General features: G+C 46.2%; 1 protein-coding gene across 1 annotated transcript; it reads left to right on the top strand.

The window, feature by feature from the left end:
• Positions 1-6,856: 6,856 nt before the first annotated feature.
• Positions 6,857-16,344, top strand: LOC127586490 (ferritin heavy chain-like). Its single transcript, XM_052044504.1, is given in 4 exon segments — positions 6,857-7,097; positions 15,539-15,627; positions 15,836-15,961; positions 16,210-16,344. Coding segments are annotated over 4 exon segments (591 nt in total).
• The last annotated feature ends 1,659 nt before the right edge of the window (positions 16,345-18,003 follow it).

Raw genomic sequence — 18,003 nt, 5'->3', positions numbered from 1 at the left:
GGAGATAAGTTCCTCTTGTCGTGACAACATCATCAAATCTTCTCTGCACACTTTACAGGATAACCATATCTTTCCAATGACAGGCTGACTGAAACTGTACACAGGACTCCAAGACTGACCTCACCAACGACTTGTGCATCTGCAACATAATGTCTCAATTCTTGTGACGGAATAAGCCAAGTACGCTAAAAAAAAAACTTTTCCTCACCCTGTCTATCTGTGACTCCACTTGCAGTGAATTATACGCTTGTACTCCTCGGTCCTTCTGTTGCATCACACTGCCTCTTATCTTACCACCCAAAGACCCGACCCATCTGAAATCTCCCAAATACTAACTTTCCCCTTCTCACATGGACTCGTCTGTCACTTGCCAGCTTGTGCTCCTCCCCCTCCACCAACCTTTTTATTGTGGCTTTGGCCACCTTCCTTTCCAGTCCTGATGAAGGGTCACGACCCAGAACGTTGACTGTTTATTTCCCTCAGATGCTGCTGACCTGCTGACTTCCTCCAGCATTTGGTGTGCGTTGCTCCAGTTTCCAGCATCTGAAAAACCTCGTGTGCCTTGGTCTGGCAACTCCTCTTCCGTGACTGCAAGAAACTGAGAGTTGTGGAGACAGTTCAGCACCTCACGAAAACCAGCCTCCCCTTCATGGATTCTGTCTGTACTTCTTGCTGTCTCGGTAAGCAGCCAGCATAATCAAAGACCCACCCCCCCAACTCTGGACATTCGTTATTCTCCCTTAAATAGAACAGAGAACATGACAGCACAGTACAGGCCCTTCAGCCCATGATGTGCCGACATTTTATCCTGCTCTAAGATCTATCTAGTCCTCCCTCCGACAGAGCCCTTCATTTTTCTGTCACTCATGTGGCTACCTAACAGTCTCTTAAATGTCCCAGGTGTATCTGTCCCCACCACCTCTTCTGGCATTGCGTTCCACGCACCCACCACTCTCTGTGTAAAAACTACACTTAACTCAGACAATCCCTTCCTCCATTCACCTTGGAATTTTCCCCCACCGTGCCCACTCGATCTATGCCTCATCATCTTGTGCACCTCTATCAGGTCACCTCACATCCTCCTACGCTCCAGACAGAAAATCCCAAGCTCGCTCAAACTATCCTCATATGAAATGCTCTCCAATTCAGGCAACATCTTGATAAGCCGGCTCTGCAATTTCTGAAAAGCTTCCACGTCGTTCCGTTATAAGGCGACCATATCTGAACACAATACTCCAAGTGTGGTCCGACCAGATTTATTGGTATTTGTATTGGTTTATTATTGACACTTGTACCGAGGTACAGTAAAGAACTTGGCTTACAAACTTGTCTTACAGGGCAATGTATTACACAGTACAGTTGCATCAAGTCAATACAGAGTGCATTAATGTATTACAGGTAAAAAAATAGCAGTACAGAGTAAAGTGTCACAGCTACAGAGAAACTGCAGTGCAATAAGAAGCAAGGTCACAACAAGGTAGATCGTGAGATCATAGGTCATAGTCCATATCATTGTATAAGGGAACTGTTTAATAGTCTTGTCACAGTGGGGTAAAAGCTGTCCTTAAGTCTGGTGGTATGTGCCCTCAGGCACCCGTATCTTCTACCCGATGGAAGAGTAGAGAAGAGAGAATGTCCCGGGTGGGTTTGGTCTTTGATTGTGCTAGCTGCTTCACCAAGACATTGAGAGGTAACGACAGAGTCCAAGGAGGGGAGACTGATGCGCTGGGCTGTGTCCACAAATCTCTGCAGCTTCTTGCGACGTCGGAAGAGAAGTTGCCATACCAAGCCGTGATACATCCTGATAGGATGCTTTCTATGGTACATCGGTAAAAGTTGGTGAAAGTCAAAGGAGACAAACCAAATTTCTTTAGCCTCCTGAGGAAGTAGAGGCGCTGGTGAGCTTTATTGGCTATGGCATCTACTTGGTTTGTCCAGGACAGGTTGTTGGTGATGTTCACTCCCAGGAACATGAAGCTCTCAACCCTCCCGACCGAAGCACCGTTGATGTAGAGAGGTGTATGCACACCGCCCCATTTCCTGAAGTCAATAATCAGCTGTTTAGTTTTGATGACATTGAGGGAAAGGTTGTTGTCATGACACCATTCCACTAAGCTCTCTATCTTCTTCCTGTACTCCGATTCATCACTGTTTGAGATACGGCCTACAACAGTAGTATCATCTACAAACTTGTAGATGGAGTTAGAGCAGAATCTGGTCATCAGTCATAAGTGTATAGGGAGTAGCGTAGAGAGCTGAGGACGCAGCCTGAGGTGCACCAGTGTTAAGAATAATCGTGCCGGAGGAATTGCTGCCTATCCTCACTGACTGCGGTAGGTTTGTTAGAAAGTCAAGGATCTCGTTACAGAGGGAGGTGTTGAGTCCTAGGTCTCGGAGTTTGGTGAATAGCTTGCTTGGTATTATAGTATTGAAGACAGAGCTGTAGTCAACAAACAATAGTCTAACGTAGGTGTCCTTACTGGCCAGCTGTTCCAGAGCTGAGTGAAGGGCCAAGGAGATGGCATCCGCTGTAGACATGTTTCGGCGATAGGCGAATTGCAATGGGTCCTGGTTGTCTGGTAGGCTGAAGTTATGCGTGCCATGACCAACTTCACAAAACACTTCATGATGGTGGATGTCAAAGACATTGATGGGTAGTCATTGAGGCATATTAGCTTGCTTTTCTTTGGTACCGGGATGATAGTGGTCTTCTTAAAACAGGAGGGAACCTGAGATTGAAGCAGGGAGAGGTTGAATATGTCCGCAGATACTTCTTACAGCTGATCAGCTCAAGATGTGAGCACACGGCTCGGGACATAATATGGGGCAGGTGCCTTCCTCGTTTTCACTCTTCGGAAGACTGATCTTACGTCCTCCACTGTGATCACAGGTTCAGCAGCGCCTCAAGTTCAGATTTATAACTCGCAGCTCTTGAACTCAATGCCCCCAACTAAAGAAGGCCAACGCCATCCGCCTTCTTAACAACCCTATCAACTTGCGAAGCAACACAGAGGAATCCGTGGACGTCGATCCAAGACGCTCTGTTCTTCCACACTGCTAATAGTCCTTCCATTAACCATGTATTCTGCCTTCAACTTCGATTTTCTGAAGTGTATCTCTTCACAATTTTTGGATTGAATGCCATCTGCCACTTCTCAGCCCAGCTCCGCATCCTATCAATGTTCTATTGTAACCTACGGCAACTTTCTACACTATCCACAACACCACCAACTTCATGTCATCGGCAAACTTACTAACGGTCCTTCCATATCCTTATCCAAGTAATTTATATTTAAAAAATAATCAAAGAGCAAGGGTCCCAGAACAGATCCCTGTGGAAACCATACGTCAACGACCTCCTGGCAGAATACGCTCCATCTACTACCACCCTTTGTATTCTATGAGTGAGCCTTTTCCGAATCCACACAGCCACGTTTCCCTGGATTCCATGCCTCCTGACTTTCTGAATGAGCCTTCTATGAGGGACCTTATCATACGAATAACTAAAGTCCATATACACCACAACCTCCGCTCCACTTTCATCAACGTGCTTTGTCATATTCTCAAAGGATTTAATGCGAGAGAGGCACGATATGCCCCTCACAAAGCAATGCTGGCTGTCCCTAATCAGCCTCTTCTTCTCTAAATGCCCATAACTCCTCTCTGTAAGAATCATCTCCAATAATTTGCCCACCACTGAAGTAAAACTCACTGCTCTGTAATATCCCAGGGTTGTCCCTGCTCACTTTCTTGAACAAAGGAACGACATTTGCCACCCTCCAAACATCTGGCTCGACTCCTGTCACCAATGAGGATGCAAAGATCATCGCCAAAGGTGCAGCAATCTTTTCCCTCGCTTCCCATAATATACTCCGTCCGGCTCCAGTGACTTATCTATACTCATGATTCAAAAATCTTCCAGCACATCATCTTTCCCTGCGTCTACATGCCTTAGTATCTCAGGTTGCCGTGCACCATCCTCACTGGTGAATGCAGAAGCGAAGTATTTATTAAGGGCCTCCTCTACATCTTCCGACTCCAGGCACATATTTCCTCTTTTATCTCTGATCTGCCCTGCTCACTCTGGTCATCTTTTTGTTCTTCACAAACATGTTGAATACCTTGAAGTTTTCCTTAATCCTGCTCACCATAGCCTTCTCATGCCCCTTCTCTCAACCTATGTCCATTCTGAGGCGGCCTCCTGGCGAGGTTGTAACTCACCAGAGCCCTGTTTGATGCGTGTTTTCTTAATCTGAGGTAAGCTCCTTCTTTCCACTTGACAAGAAATTCTCCGTTACTTCTCAGTTATGGTTCCTTCACTCTACTATCCTTACCCAGCCTCAATGGGATAAACATATCCAGAACCTCATGCAAGTACTCACGAAGCAACCTCCACATTTCCTTGCACACTTCACCAAGAACATCCCTTCCTAATTTACGTTCCCTTCTCCCACCGGCAGACGATACATAAGCCTGAAAACACATACCACCAGGCTGAAGGACAGCTTCGATCCCGAAGACCATTAAACTATTCCATTATATGATCATGACCTCACAATATACATTATTATGACCTTGCACCTTGCTGATTCCCTCCTTTGCACTTTCTCTATAGCTGTTATACCTTATTTGCATTTTGTTCTTTTTTTAAACTTGTACTGCCTCAGTGCATTGTGTAATAAATTAATGTGTATGAAGGCATGCAAGACGTCTTTTTTCACTGTAGGTCGGTTCATGTGACAATAACAAATCAAATCTGGTCCATTAAATCACTAAACTAAAAGCAACCTCCCACAGGAACGTTATCATTTGGTGTCGTCATTTGTCGGTGTATATTTCACACTTTCTATTTTTAAGTGTTTTGGAACTTCAAGTGTCCCGGTGGAGATCCCAAACTGAATAAAAGCTCTGCAAATGTATCTGCTCGAAGTCCATTTGGAAGGACTGGCTGCAGCATAAAAAGTTGCATCAGTTCACATAGAACATGTTAGAAACATACCATAGGGTCGAGAAAATATTTTACATGGCCATTGCCGTCATTGGAATTCCGGGTAAGTAAGAACACAATTCAGTTACAAATCCAAATTTAAGCTGTTTTTGTCCTCGTGTTTCCAATAATGTTACAAGATCTCGCAATGGTCATACTCATGCAGAGATTCCATCGGTGACATCCCTTCCTGAAGAGATTTCTTTTCTAAATCACCGCTGCCAGTTTATATTCAATCAATGAAAATAGCCTTCCTTTGTAACTCAAGGGAGCCCGAACATACCCATATTGCCTTCAGTTGGTAATCGTGTAGCAGAGGTGAGGACAGATGTCCGTTTGGACCAGTATTATTGAGATAATTTAACTTCGGGGTAATATAATAATGTATGATTGCAGGACAAGAATAACCACATATCGCAATGCAGCGTTGGCACCTTTGGAGCCGAACATCTGAATCAGTAGCCACGAGTTTCTGGAAATGTCTGTTGCAGTAAAATCTTATTTGGTGCTCATCACTTCTTGGAGTGGATCACATGAACAGTCATGTTACTGGGTCTGTGTGTTCAGAATTTTAATTAATGCAACAGTTGCCCAGTTATACTGCATTCAACATTTTCAATTGCGCTCGGCGTGTCCTGAAACTGTCCTCATTTTACATCATATACTAATTTGTGAGAAGGCCGCTCTAGAATAATTCTTTCAAAACTGGTTCCGACAAAGATGTCACCATTTTCAAATATTCAAAAGGTCAATCGGCCTTCTGCAGTGGTCAGAAGCTCGTTTTCCTCGTTGTAAAACCCACGTTTCCTGGCTTCTGGTTTACCAGGGAGCTACAGATGTGGGTCAGTCGCAGCAGAGTTTGAGACCGGTGGTCTTCATCGATTTTATGTTTCATTGGCTGATATGTTTGAGCCGTTGTTCGGACACGGAGAATAGTTGTTAGTGAACCCCAATTTATGAACCCTTATCTTTTTCTAGCGAATTTACTGGCGATTGTGATCCTGAGCCGGGGAAAGTGCGGTCTCTCCACCTGCACCACTCGCTACCTGGTGGCCATGGCAGCGGCGGATCTACTGGTCATTGTCGTTGAGGTTATTTTTCTAAGCACTTTATATCTTTTCTTCCTCGACAGTTTCTTGAACATCACCCCTCTGTGCAGTCTTAACATTGCACTTACTCGTGCCGTCACGGAATGTTCCGTCTGGTTCACCGTCACTTTCACCTTTGATCGATTTGTTGCAATTTGTTTTCAGAGGCTGAAAACAAAATATTGCACAGGGGAAACTGCGGCTGTGGTTCTAACAACAACATGCGTTCTGCTCTGTCTGAAAAATGTTCCCTTCTACTTCGCCCATGAACCGAAAGAGATCATTGACAACGTACCGTGGGGCTGTATTCTTAAGCCGAATGTTTACACTGAATCCGGATGGATAGGATTTGACTGGTTCGATACGGTTTTAACGCCCCTCCTCCCTTTCTCTGTAATTCTGCTGCTCAACGCTCTGACAGTCAGACACATTTTAATGGCTAATCTGGTCCGTAAGAGTCTGTTTGGTCAAAGCAGGGGGGATATCCGCAGTGACCCGGAGATGGAGAGCAGGAGGAGGTCCGTGGTTTTACTCTTCGCCCTCTCTGGTAACTTTATCCTTCTGTGGTTGACTGTCGTTGTCGAATTCATCTTTTATCAGATCACAGGAGCAGGAACAGGGCGGACTGATTCCGAATTGATATTTCACTATGTTGGAAGATTATTGAAAAATATCAGCTGCTGCACGAACACGTTTATTTACGTGGTGACTCAGTCCAAGTTCAGGGAACAGGCGAAGAAAGCGGTGAAATATCCAGTCATTACAGTGATTCGATTCCTTCATGAAGCCACTCATTGATCCCGGCCGCGAGGAGGCCGCACTTTCTCCAGTCTGGGCTCTAGCAGCTGAAATTTACCGCTTTATCCATTGGAGCAGCTCCAGCAGCGAATGTCGAACAAGCAGTCAGCACCGTGACATCCAGCCAATCGCAGCAACTTCTTACGATGCCACGGAAATTCCAGCAAATGACGGCCGTGGCAAAACCACAATTCCCTGCATCGCTGACCTTCTCCGCATGAGACGTGTGGTCAGTGCCCTTGTGACCACAGCGCCTGGAGTCACTGTTACTGTTACCGCATTGCTCTGGATCCCTGAAACAGTTCCTAGAACACTCGAAGTGCACTACATTTATCCACTATGATCTCACAACAATCATCGAAACTGTGCGGGCAATGTCCAAGATCACTGCCTCTGCGTCCGTAATGCCCCGGATCACTTATGTTGTATTAAGATGCCGAAAACCAGTACAACTGAGACCATACCAACTAGGAATAATTGGCCACAGTATCCGAGATCACTGCAATGAGAGGAAAATTTCTAGAGCTTCTGCAACTGTGTCAACAATACCCAGAACAGCCGATTTTTTGGCACGAACTCCGCGGCCTCAGCTAACGTATCCAGAATGTCCGTAGTCCGTAATCCTCCACCCACAGGAATGCAATCAACATGCCATTATATCAGAATGCAAGGGATCGCCAAAGGTGTGCCATACCTGCCCATTTCCCTGCGTTTTCACTTTTTTAGCCATGGTTTATGTATGCGCTGTCTGCATTAAAATCGCGAACACAGGGAACCGCCGATGCTGGAATCTGAGGAAACAAAAATCTGCTGGAGGAACTCAGCGGGTTGAGTAGCATCTCTGAAGGGAATGGAATTGCCGGAAGTTCCTGGTCGAAAGCCAGCATCAGGACTGAAGGTAGAGAGGGAAAATAATACAGGCAGTATAAAGAGAAGAGGAAGAGTGTCGATACACCGTCCAGTAGCTGATGAATGGACCGAGGGGATACGAAAAATGACGGCACATGGAACACGATAGGGGAGCGCGATGGGTGGATTTGTGAAGAGGAGGTAGATGGGTGATAGATGGAAGCGCTAAAAGGAGAGAGAGAGAGAGAGAGAGAGAGAGAACTGGAGTCGGGTGAGGTGAGGTGAGGTAAGGTGGCGTGAGGTGAGGTGACGGGAGCGTAACGGTGGAAACAGCTTCTGGAAGGCGATATGCAGGAACACAACCGCTTCCAGTGCTGCAATCTGATCAGTAAGGAAGGGATTAATGGGAGCCATCTAGAACCGGAAACAGAGGGGAGGGGGTGTGGGTGAAATGCGTGGGCAGCAGGTGCATGCAGCCAGGATAGGAGACAAAATGGGTGACATGTTGTTGGAGGTGCGACTGAGAAAGGAAACAAAAATTCGAGAGCCTCAAGTGGATCGGAAAGAAAGAAAGAAGGCGGGGATACATCAGGCCAGGATTTCTTGACATTGGAAAATTCAGTGTTCGCGCCAGAGGGGTATAGGCTACGCAGGAGGAATATGGTGTTCCTCAGTTTTGCGTTGGCCGCACCTTAGCAGTGGAGAAGGTCGAGGACAGAACGGTTGGTCTGGGATTGGAAAGAGCAGTTAAAATGGCATGCAACCAGCAGCTCAGGATGGTCATTGCGGACAGAAGGCAGGTTCTCCAGAAAACAGTCCACTTGACTGTACATGGGCTCGCTGATATCAGAGAGGTTACATCGGCATCATTGAATGCAGCAAACTGGGAAGAAGTGGACTTTCATCTTCGCCTCACATGCTGGGGCTGTTTAGGTTCCTGGATGGTGCTGTTGAAGGAGGTGTGAGGACAAGTGTTGCACCTCCTGAGGTTGAAGGCAAAATCGGCATGGGTCAGGGAGGGATCAGCCTGTCAGGGAGGGAGTGGACCCTGCCGATTGCGGAACTGAACGGGGATGAGAAGATATGGTGAGAGGTGGGATCTCGTTGACCTTGGCGGAAATGTTTCTGCATGCAAAGGCTAGAAGGGTGGAGATTGAGGACCAGGAGAACTGTGTCTCTCTGCAGCTTTTTGGAAGGCGGAAATGTTGCTGCATGCGGAGTCTAGAAGGGTGGAGATTGAGGACCAGGAGAACTCTGTCTCTCTTCAGAATTGTGGAAGGCGTGGTGAAGTACTCGAAACGGAGGGACTGCGACGGAGCGTTCCGTACACCACAGTAGAGGGGAAGATATGTTTCCTAAAAAGAAAAGTGGACATTTAAGACATCTGGAATGGAAGGGCTCCTATTGAGAGCAGATGCAGTACAGACGCAGGAACTGGGAGAAAGGCAAGTAATCCATCCAATAAACATAGTGGGAAGAAGTGTCGTTGAGTAGCTGTGGGAATGAATGAGATTATACATGTCAGTGTACTGTTTGTCTCCTGAAATGGAGAAAGAAAGATCCAGGAAGGGGAAACAATTGTCTACAATATTATATTTCCTTATAATTTGAGAGATGGATGGAAGTGAGGAGCGAAGGTGACAATATTGACGAGTTGCGGGCTGCCCGATCATGACCGCACACATCAGGAGGATTGTTCTTTTCACCATCCTTAAATTAAAGTCACTTCCCCTGAGATCTTGTGCTGACATTCGAAGCTCGCTCGCGAGGTTGTCGATAGAGGGTCCGGGACGATTTCACTGAGCTGCCTCCGGGCAGGATCAACAAACGGTTACAGAAGGACAAGATTCAAATGGAGATGAAATGATCGTGTAATTCCATGGAGAATGACAGAGTACAAGTTAGAATGGCCGGACACAATTCACTAAGATAGGCGTCTCCGTGATTGGAGGATTGTGAATAAACAGAGTACCAGCACATTGCACTGAAAAGATCTGAAATTTCCGCGCCAGTTGCGTTAATGCTGCACTTCAGGTAAACAATCTCGAATCAAACTATCGTCAACAACAGGGAACTCAACCGAATCGAAAGGTTGACTCACACTGACGCTTTGCAGGTAAAAAACAGTCGGAGATGGGCCAGAATTTCCCCAGCTCCTCGCGCCCCTAAGCGCGGAGCTGAGGTGGAAAACCTTTGTGACTGAAGTGATCACGTGGTAAACCTTAAGGTTCAGACAGTGGAGTATTCGCAGCTCCCAGTCAGAGGCAACAGAGAAACAATCTCATTGTTGTGGTACAGGGTTCAAATATGGACCCACACCGGTAATGAGACTATGTACTTGCCCAAAGACCATCAGTTAACCGGAGGTTTACGGCAATCCAGTGTTTTCAAGTTGGCAAGACTGTCTTATTAATTATATTTTACTGAATTAAACTTGAATATTCCCCACTGACTATGTGGCGTTTGATTTTTTTTTTTATTTTCGCTGATCTGTGCTTTATTCAGCCAAATGTAAAGCCACCACCGGCTGACGTCGCTGACTGGTGGAACATTGAGCATACCGTCGTAGAGTTTGTTCGAACTCGTCCATTTGCCAGCCTTCCTGAGCTGGTTGTATTCGGCGCATGTTACTATGAACAATTAGAGCGAAGGGACCTGTCCAAATGTCCCTAAATCGTTGTAACTCTGTCGACGGACTGAACGTCTTCTGGTAGTTGGTTCCATGCAAACACCACTGTGAACAACAAGTCATCAGATCCCCCTTAAATCTTTCCGCTCTCAGCTTAAGCCTGTGCAATTGAAAAAAAACTGTGAACATCCATCTTACTTACGCCACTCATGATTTTATAAACGTCGTTCAGGCTGCACATCAGACTGTTTCGCTCCAGGGAACACAGTCCCAGTCCTTCCAACTCATCTGTCCAGTCCACGCAATATATTGTGATTGCTTCCTGCTTCCTCTCCGGTTTAATCACATCCTTCTTACAATATGGCGACCAGGACTGCACATTATATTCCAGATGCGGTCTCATCAAAGTTCTGTACAGCTCGAACATGCCGTCCCAACAATTGGATATTCATTCCCTCTTACGATGAAAGCAAGCGTGCCAAACCGTTTCTTCACCACTTTGTCTCCCCGTGTTGCCACTTTCAGGGAATTGTGCACGTTCGCTTGGTCTCTCAGTCCTATAACACGCCCATGGCCCTGTCATCCACTGTGTATTTCCTGCCCTGATTTATCTTGTCAAAATGCATCACTTGGCATTTGCCTGAGATAAATTCCATCTGTCCTTCCTTTGCCCACTTTCCCAGTTGATGTAGATCCCGTTGTAAATTCTTTGGAGACAGATTAACCACAGACATCGTCTACAAACCCGCTGGCTCCCACTGTTACCTTCACTACATCTCTTCCCACCCTGTCACCTGAAAGGACGCCATCCCCTTCTCCCACTGAGTGTAATTTAGTTCTGGCTGCATAACCGGCCACGTTAAGTTATAAGATTCTTCCTATTGATGATAATTCACGAACACTATTTTACAAAAGAAAATCGCGATGACTTGTACCGTCAACACACCACAAATGCACCCTCCCTCCAACCACTGCTGCGAATTACTTTTGCAAGTTGCACTACAGTTCTGTGCATCGGCCACTCCAAAAGATCCTCCCAGACCCACAATCTCCATCACCTAGGAGGACAAGTGCAGCAGTTTCATGAGATCACCACAGGTTACGGGCTTCCCTCCAATTTGCACTCCTCTCTTACCTGCAAACACGTCTCCGTCCTTTCATCGACTCTGTATAAAAAGACCACGCTGAAAGGATATTCACCAGAAACGCGGCAAGGGGTGAGGGAGTAGAAGACGAGAGGAGAGGTTCATAAAGGAGGAGAATAAATAAGGAGGCGGAAAGCAGAGCGCAGAGAGGAAGGAATCAGAACGTGGCTCTGACAGCGACCGGTTGAAAGGAACGGCTGAGAAGGGGCTGGGAGGAGAGGCAGAACGAAAGGATGCAGAGAGGTGTTGGGAGAGGTGGCCAGAGAGGAGATAGGTCACAGTGAAGATGGAGTGGACAGAGAACAGGTGAACAGAGAGAAGTGCTGATATAAATGGGGTGGCAGAGAAATGGAGTCAGGAACAGAGAGAAGAATGTTGGCAGAAAGGAGGAGGAGCAGAGAGGAGTGCCGGCAGACAGAAGCAGGGGGCAGCGGTTGCGTGCCGTAGGAGAGGACAGAGAAGAGGGAGGACAGAAAGAGCGTGTGTCCGGAGCGGAGGGAGGCGGAGAGGAGTCCAAGTGGAGAGGGGGGTCAGCGGGGAATTGTCAAAAAGGAGAATGTAGCAACAGAGGAGGGTAAGAGCAGAGGACATGAGAGGAAGGGAGTGACAGAAGAGGGACTGAGGGAGGAAGACATCGAGGAGAGGGGACGGTTGATAGCTGGAAGAGGTGAAACACGAGAGGAAGAGGAGTGAGGAAAGATAGAAGAGGCATTAGATGAGAGAACGGCGTGGAAGGGGAGGAAAGAATAGATGGGGAGACGAGAGGAGAGCAGTTGAGAGAAGAGTGTGATCGCTGCGGAATTCAGAGGGGCCCGGTGTGGTGGAGAGCGGGAGCTGTGACTGGCGGTGGGATCCTCGCTGCCCTCATAAATGGCGTAATATGATAGGCCGAAAAGGGAATTTGGTGGGGTGAAATGTGGGGACCAGAGGAACTCTGATCTCTGTTCTCTCTCGGATTGGAGGGATATGAGAACAGACGTCTATCGATGGCTGAAATCCCACTGATGACTTCATCTACAGTAGACAGGCCACATACCACGAAAGGCGAGGTAATTTCAGTTCTGGGACAGAAAACCTCATCTTCGGAACAAATGCCGCAGAGACAGTGAAATTGTGACAAAGCGATGGCATCTTCACAGGAGACAGGATGGGAGAAGGTGCAGTCGACGTAGCTGTGAGAGACGGTGGGTTTATTGTAGATATCGGTGGATAGTTGGTGTCCTGATATGGGGACAGAGAAATCCAGAAAAGGAGACGGGTTACACAAGAAAGAATGCAGTGCTGGAAAGCTGGAGCAACACAAGAAAAAAGCTGGAGGAACCCATCGGATCAGACAGCATCTATGCTTGGAAATAGACTGTTGATGTTTCTGGTAATACCCTTCATCAGTACTGCAGAGGGGGAGATAGCCAGTATATGAAGATGAGACGCAGGGTTGGAGCAAGAGCTGGCGGGTGATTGGTGGCTGGAAGTGAGGGGTGAAGATAGGCAATTACAGAGATAAGTGCCTGGAGGAGTCGATGGAGATAGACGAGTGGACAAGGGAGTCACGGAGAGAGCGATCCCTGTGGAAAGTGGAGATGGAAAAGGAGGGGAGGGGAGGGGAAGATCAATCAGAATTATTATCCTGGAGATATGACGCGAAATTTTGAGCTGGTGTGAACATGGATTGTGAACTGGTGGTGGGATCCCGTTGGAGATGCGCAAGTTGCGGAGATGATATGTTGGGAGAGAGGTGTCGTAAATGAGTCAAGTGAAGTTGAGATCAGAGTGGAAATTAGGAACAAAGGTGAAAACACTAATAGTTTCTGCACTGCCAGAATTAGCACCGATGCAGTCGTCGATGAAGCGTAGAAAGAGTAGAGATCTGGTGCCAGAGTATGTTTGGTGAAAGGACTGTTCTACAGAGCCAATGAAAAGACGGAGGTTGCTGGGCCCATGCTATTGCTTTTGGAAAAATCATGTATTTTTAGAAAGTGGGAGGAAAGGAAAGAGATCCATTCACGCAACCAGGGCAGAGAGATTCCATTCCACTCTTCAAAGGGTTCTCTGATATTCGTTGGAGAACAACTGATTTCGTTGAACAATCAAGGGTCCTGGGTGAAGTTTCACCGCTGACAGTTATCTTTAGGTGACATTTATCTTTATGTTTGGAAAGGCAACTGCAAGTAACGTAACCTATTGTTCTTTATTAAGTAGTAATCTGGAGATCATTGAACATGAAGTCACCCTCAGCTGTGGAGAAGTTTAACAGTGCCACAAACAGTGAGGTGACATCACTGATACCAGTTTCGGAGCACTTCAAGTTCTGATTGGCTCTGGGTCTCAGCACCTTTTGCCTTTAGCCAGCTCATGTTCATTTGAGTTTGCATTCATGATGAGTGTCTGAATGGTTACTTATAACTACCAATCATCATTGGTGAGCTCGTGTTGCACCAATCAGGCTGCTCCCAGGAATATAAATGCAGGGCAATGTGCAGAGTGTAAGGTTAGTCTGAGTTGACCTTCTTTATCGTGAAGAGAGAATGATTATGGATTATCAAGTGTGTCAGATATACCACCAGGACTGTGAGGCTGGTGTCAACAAGCAGATCAATCTGGATCTCAATTTCTCCTGTGTTTTTTTCTCTCCATTGTGAGTATTTCATTCCTGTTCCGAAGAGCAGTAATGTCTGCTATGGGGTGAAGTGTATGATCTGTATTTCTCTTCATCACCCTAAGAGGGCTGTGGGAACCTTTGTATTAAACACCAGAAATCCTTATTAGCAAATGAGAACTTGTTTAGCTAATGACCTCCCTTCTTTGCAGCAGCTGTACCTCTTCAGATAAAGGAAGCTTAAGTATTGGTTTATTATTGTCACTTGTACCTAAGTACAGTAAAAAGCTTGTCTTACGAATTGATCATACAGCTCAATTCATTACTCAGTGCAGTTACATTGAGTTAGTACAGAGTGCATTGATGGAGTACAGCGAAAACACATTAACACTACAGGGTAAAGTGTCACGTCTACAAAGAATGTGCAGTGCAATAAGATGCAAGGTCACAGCAAGGTAGATCGTGAGGTCATAGTCCATCTCATTGTATAAGGAACTGTTCAGTAGTCTTATCACAGTGAGATAGAAGCTGTTCTTAGGTCTGGTGGCACGTACCTTCAGGCTTCTGTATCTTCTACCGGATGAAAGAGGAGAGAAGAATGTCCCCGGTGGATGAGGTCTTTGATTATGCTGGCTGTTTCACCAAGACAACGAGAGGTAAAGAGAGTTCAAGGAGGGGAGTCTGGTGTCTGTTATGCGCTGGACTATGTCCACAACTCTCTGCAGTTTCTTCTGATCCTGGGCAGAGCAGTTGTCGTACCAAACCGTGATACATTCAGATAGGATGCTTTCTCTGGTGCATCTGTAAAAGTTGGTGAGAGTCAAAGGGGACAAAACAAATTTCTTTCGCCTCCGGAGGAGGTAGAGTCGCTTGTGAGCTTTCTTGGCCGTGGCTTCTACGTGATTTGACCAGGGCTACCTTGGTTTGTATTTTAAATAGAAAGAGTTGACATGCTGAGCAGCTTCAGGTAGGGAAAAGTTTCAGTTGGGTGTTCTGTTTTTCCCAGAACCATGGAATGACATTGTTTTGTGAAGATGTTGCAATGAGATGTCTTTACTCCATGGTTGAATTCATTGTATATTTAAATACAATTGAAGAGATGTTGAGGAAATTGTATTTCCTCAACATCTCTTCAATTTTATAAAGTATCTCCGGTAACTACCGGCAAAGACGGAAGTGCAGCAATCCATTTCTGCACTGCCCAATGTCTGAACCTTTCTTGGCTGTTCCATGGACGATCTGAAGCTCCAGCGTCTTGAGAGAGCTCTGAGCATCTCCAGAAATTTGTTTTGCCTTGATCAAATGTATTATAGTCTTGGTGATGGTTGTTGGTGCTGCGTTTTTGCAATCGCCGCAATTATTTCAAACCTTCAATAATGCGTTAAAGTGATTTCCACTTGTATCATAATGCAAGCATTGAACTAAAATCAATTGATTTATTTCTAGTCCTCGTACATGAGGAACGGGAGCAGGCTGAGAAAATTATGTAATTCCAGAATCGGCGTGGAGGCTGAATCTTGCTGGAGGATATCAAGGTCTGCCCTGCGTAAGTAATTGTCTGTCTATCCCTTTATTATTGAAGCTATACAATAAAGGCTTTGGTTTGATTGTTTAAATTTACTTGTTGCCTGAATTCAATTCTCCTGTACCAGTCTGTTCCCCTGTATTATGCAGTTCTGGTTGCTTTCCGCATTGTTGCTACCGTTCCACGTGATTTTTATTTTTTGCTGCCTTTTACTTCAGAAGCCAGAGCAAGCTAAGTGGAGCAGCGCTCTGGCGGCAATGTGGAGAGCTCTGCACCTGGAGAAGGACGTGAACCAGTGTCTGTTGGATCTGCACAAACTCGCCACTCATCACGTTGATCCTTATGTAGGTTGCTGGTTGAGCGAATGCTTGGATTATCGACTGTTCACTTTAAGCCATCTACTTCGGTGGTCATTGTCAGATCTGCATCCTCATCGGTACTTGGAGGGGATACGATGGCAGGAGAAGACATTTTGAGTAACAGCCTCTGCATCATTGACTGAACTTCAGTCAGAAATTACATTCAAATGAGGATTTGGGAGTTCAGTGACATCTGATCCAGGAGGTAACTCTTCTCTCCTCTTTCCTTCCAGCTATGTGGCTTCCAGCAGAACCACTACTTGGATGAACAAGTGAAGATAATCAAGAAGCTTGGCGATCAGCTCACCAACCTGAAGAAACTGGGAGCTACCGGGAATGGTCTTGGAGAGTACCTGTTTTACAGATAAACCTTGGATTGGCTGTAGAATCGGCACTTCTCGATTAGCTGAAAATGCCCCACATTGTAATGGGAAATGTGCAGCTTCTTCCTGTTTCCTTATGCTTTGAGATATTCAAATCTGGAAATGAAACTTTCTGTATTGTTAAATCGGCTGTGCAATTCTTTCAACCAACAACCCCGGATTCAAACTGCAGTTAACACCAGCAAGCAGTTAATTCTAATTATCCTGAGTCGTGGCATGGTTGTGCAGTTGAGGGTCAATTAATTTAAGATTTGAAGCTATCTGGGCAATAAAAGCGGGGAGCACGCCCTTTCCATTGATGCATTAATAAAGAAATTAAGGTTTTCATAACCCTAACTTCAGTACCGCCATCTTATCTCGTTTTCTAATTTAAGATGCGCTCTCCGGCTGCCGTGATAGAAAATGGGAACTCCTGTCATCGGCCCCATTGTGCTGGATCAACACTCACTTCAACAAATGCCCCCAACGTATGGATGAAGCCTGTCTTGGAAATCTCTTTCGGAGAAGAGTTGTTGGACTAAACCGGATATTGTTTTGGGTTTCCACGGTATTCGTTGCAAAATATGAAATATAACTGCGGCTGGACTGCGCAGGTGCGGCGCGGGATGTTTAAAAAGACGGGACACAAAAAAAAACTTCGGAGGCTTCGTGGGCTTCGCTTCGGAGGACTTCGGAGCAGATAAGTTTTCCTTTATCTTTTTATTAAGGTTTTAAGTATAGGATTAGTTTTTAATAGGTTTGTAATTTCATAAGGTTCGTGTTTTTAAAAGATACTTTTATAAGGGTTGTAAACGTTTTAAGTGGAAGAGTGGGGACTGGACTGCGCAGACACAGCGCGGGCATTTTCAAAAGCCAACCGCCATATCCAGCGTGAGGCGTCGGAGCGGGCAGTGGAGTGAGAGGTAGCAGAGTGTTCTGGGCTTTGGCTCAAGTGGCTTCGGCGTAAACAGGCGAAGCAAGGTAAGTGACGAGTTAAGGAAGGAGTATGAGTGCGGTATCCTGTACTCAGTGTCAGATGTGGGAGTTCCCGGAGGGCTGCATCTGCACCCGGTGTGTCAAGCTGCAGCTCCTGAGGGACGGTGTTAGGGAATTGGAGATGCAGCTCGATGACCTCTTTCCGGCCAGATAGAGTGAGGAGGTGATAGAGAGGAGTTATAGGCAGGTGGTCACGCTGGGACCATCGGAATCAGGTAATTGGGACACAGTCAGGAGGGGGAAGGGAAAGGGAAAGGGGAAGAGTCAGGTACTAGAGAGTACCCCTGTGGCTGTATCCCTTGACAATGTACTCCTGCTTGAGTACTGTTGGTGGAGACAGCCTACCTGGGGGAAGTAACAGTGACAGTGGCTCTGGCACAGAGCCCGGCCCTGTGGCTCAGATGGGTAAGGAAGGAGTGAGGAGGGCGCTAGTGATGGGGGACTCTATAGTTAGGTGGGCAGACAAGCGATACTGTGAATACAGGAAATAAGCTCGGAAGGTAGTTTGCCTCCCAGGTGCCAGGGTCCGGGATGTTTCTGATCACGTCCAAAATATATATATCCTGAAGGGGGAGGGAGAACAGCCAGAGGTCATGGTACATATTGGTACCAACGACATAGGTAGGGAAAGGAATGAGGTCCTTAAAAGAGACTATAGAGAAATAGGAA

This window comes from Pristis pectinata, chromosome 37 (assembly GCF_009764475.1).
Source record: "Pristis pectinata isolate sPriPec2 chromosome 37, sPriPec2.1.pri, whole genome shotgun sequence".
NCBI classification, from domain to species: Eukaryota; Metazoa; Chordata; class Chondrichthyes; order Rhinopristiformes; family Pristidae; genus Pristis; species Pristis pectinata.
This window is presented reverse-complemented; position numbering and strand designations above follow the sequence as displayed.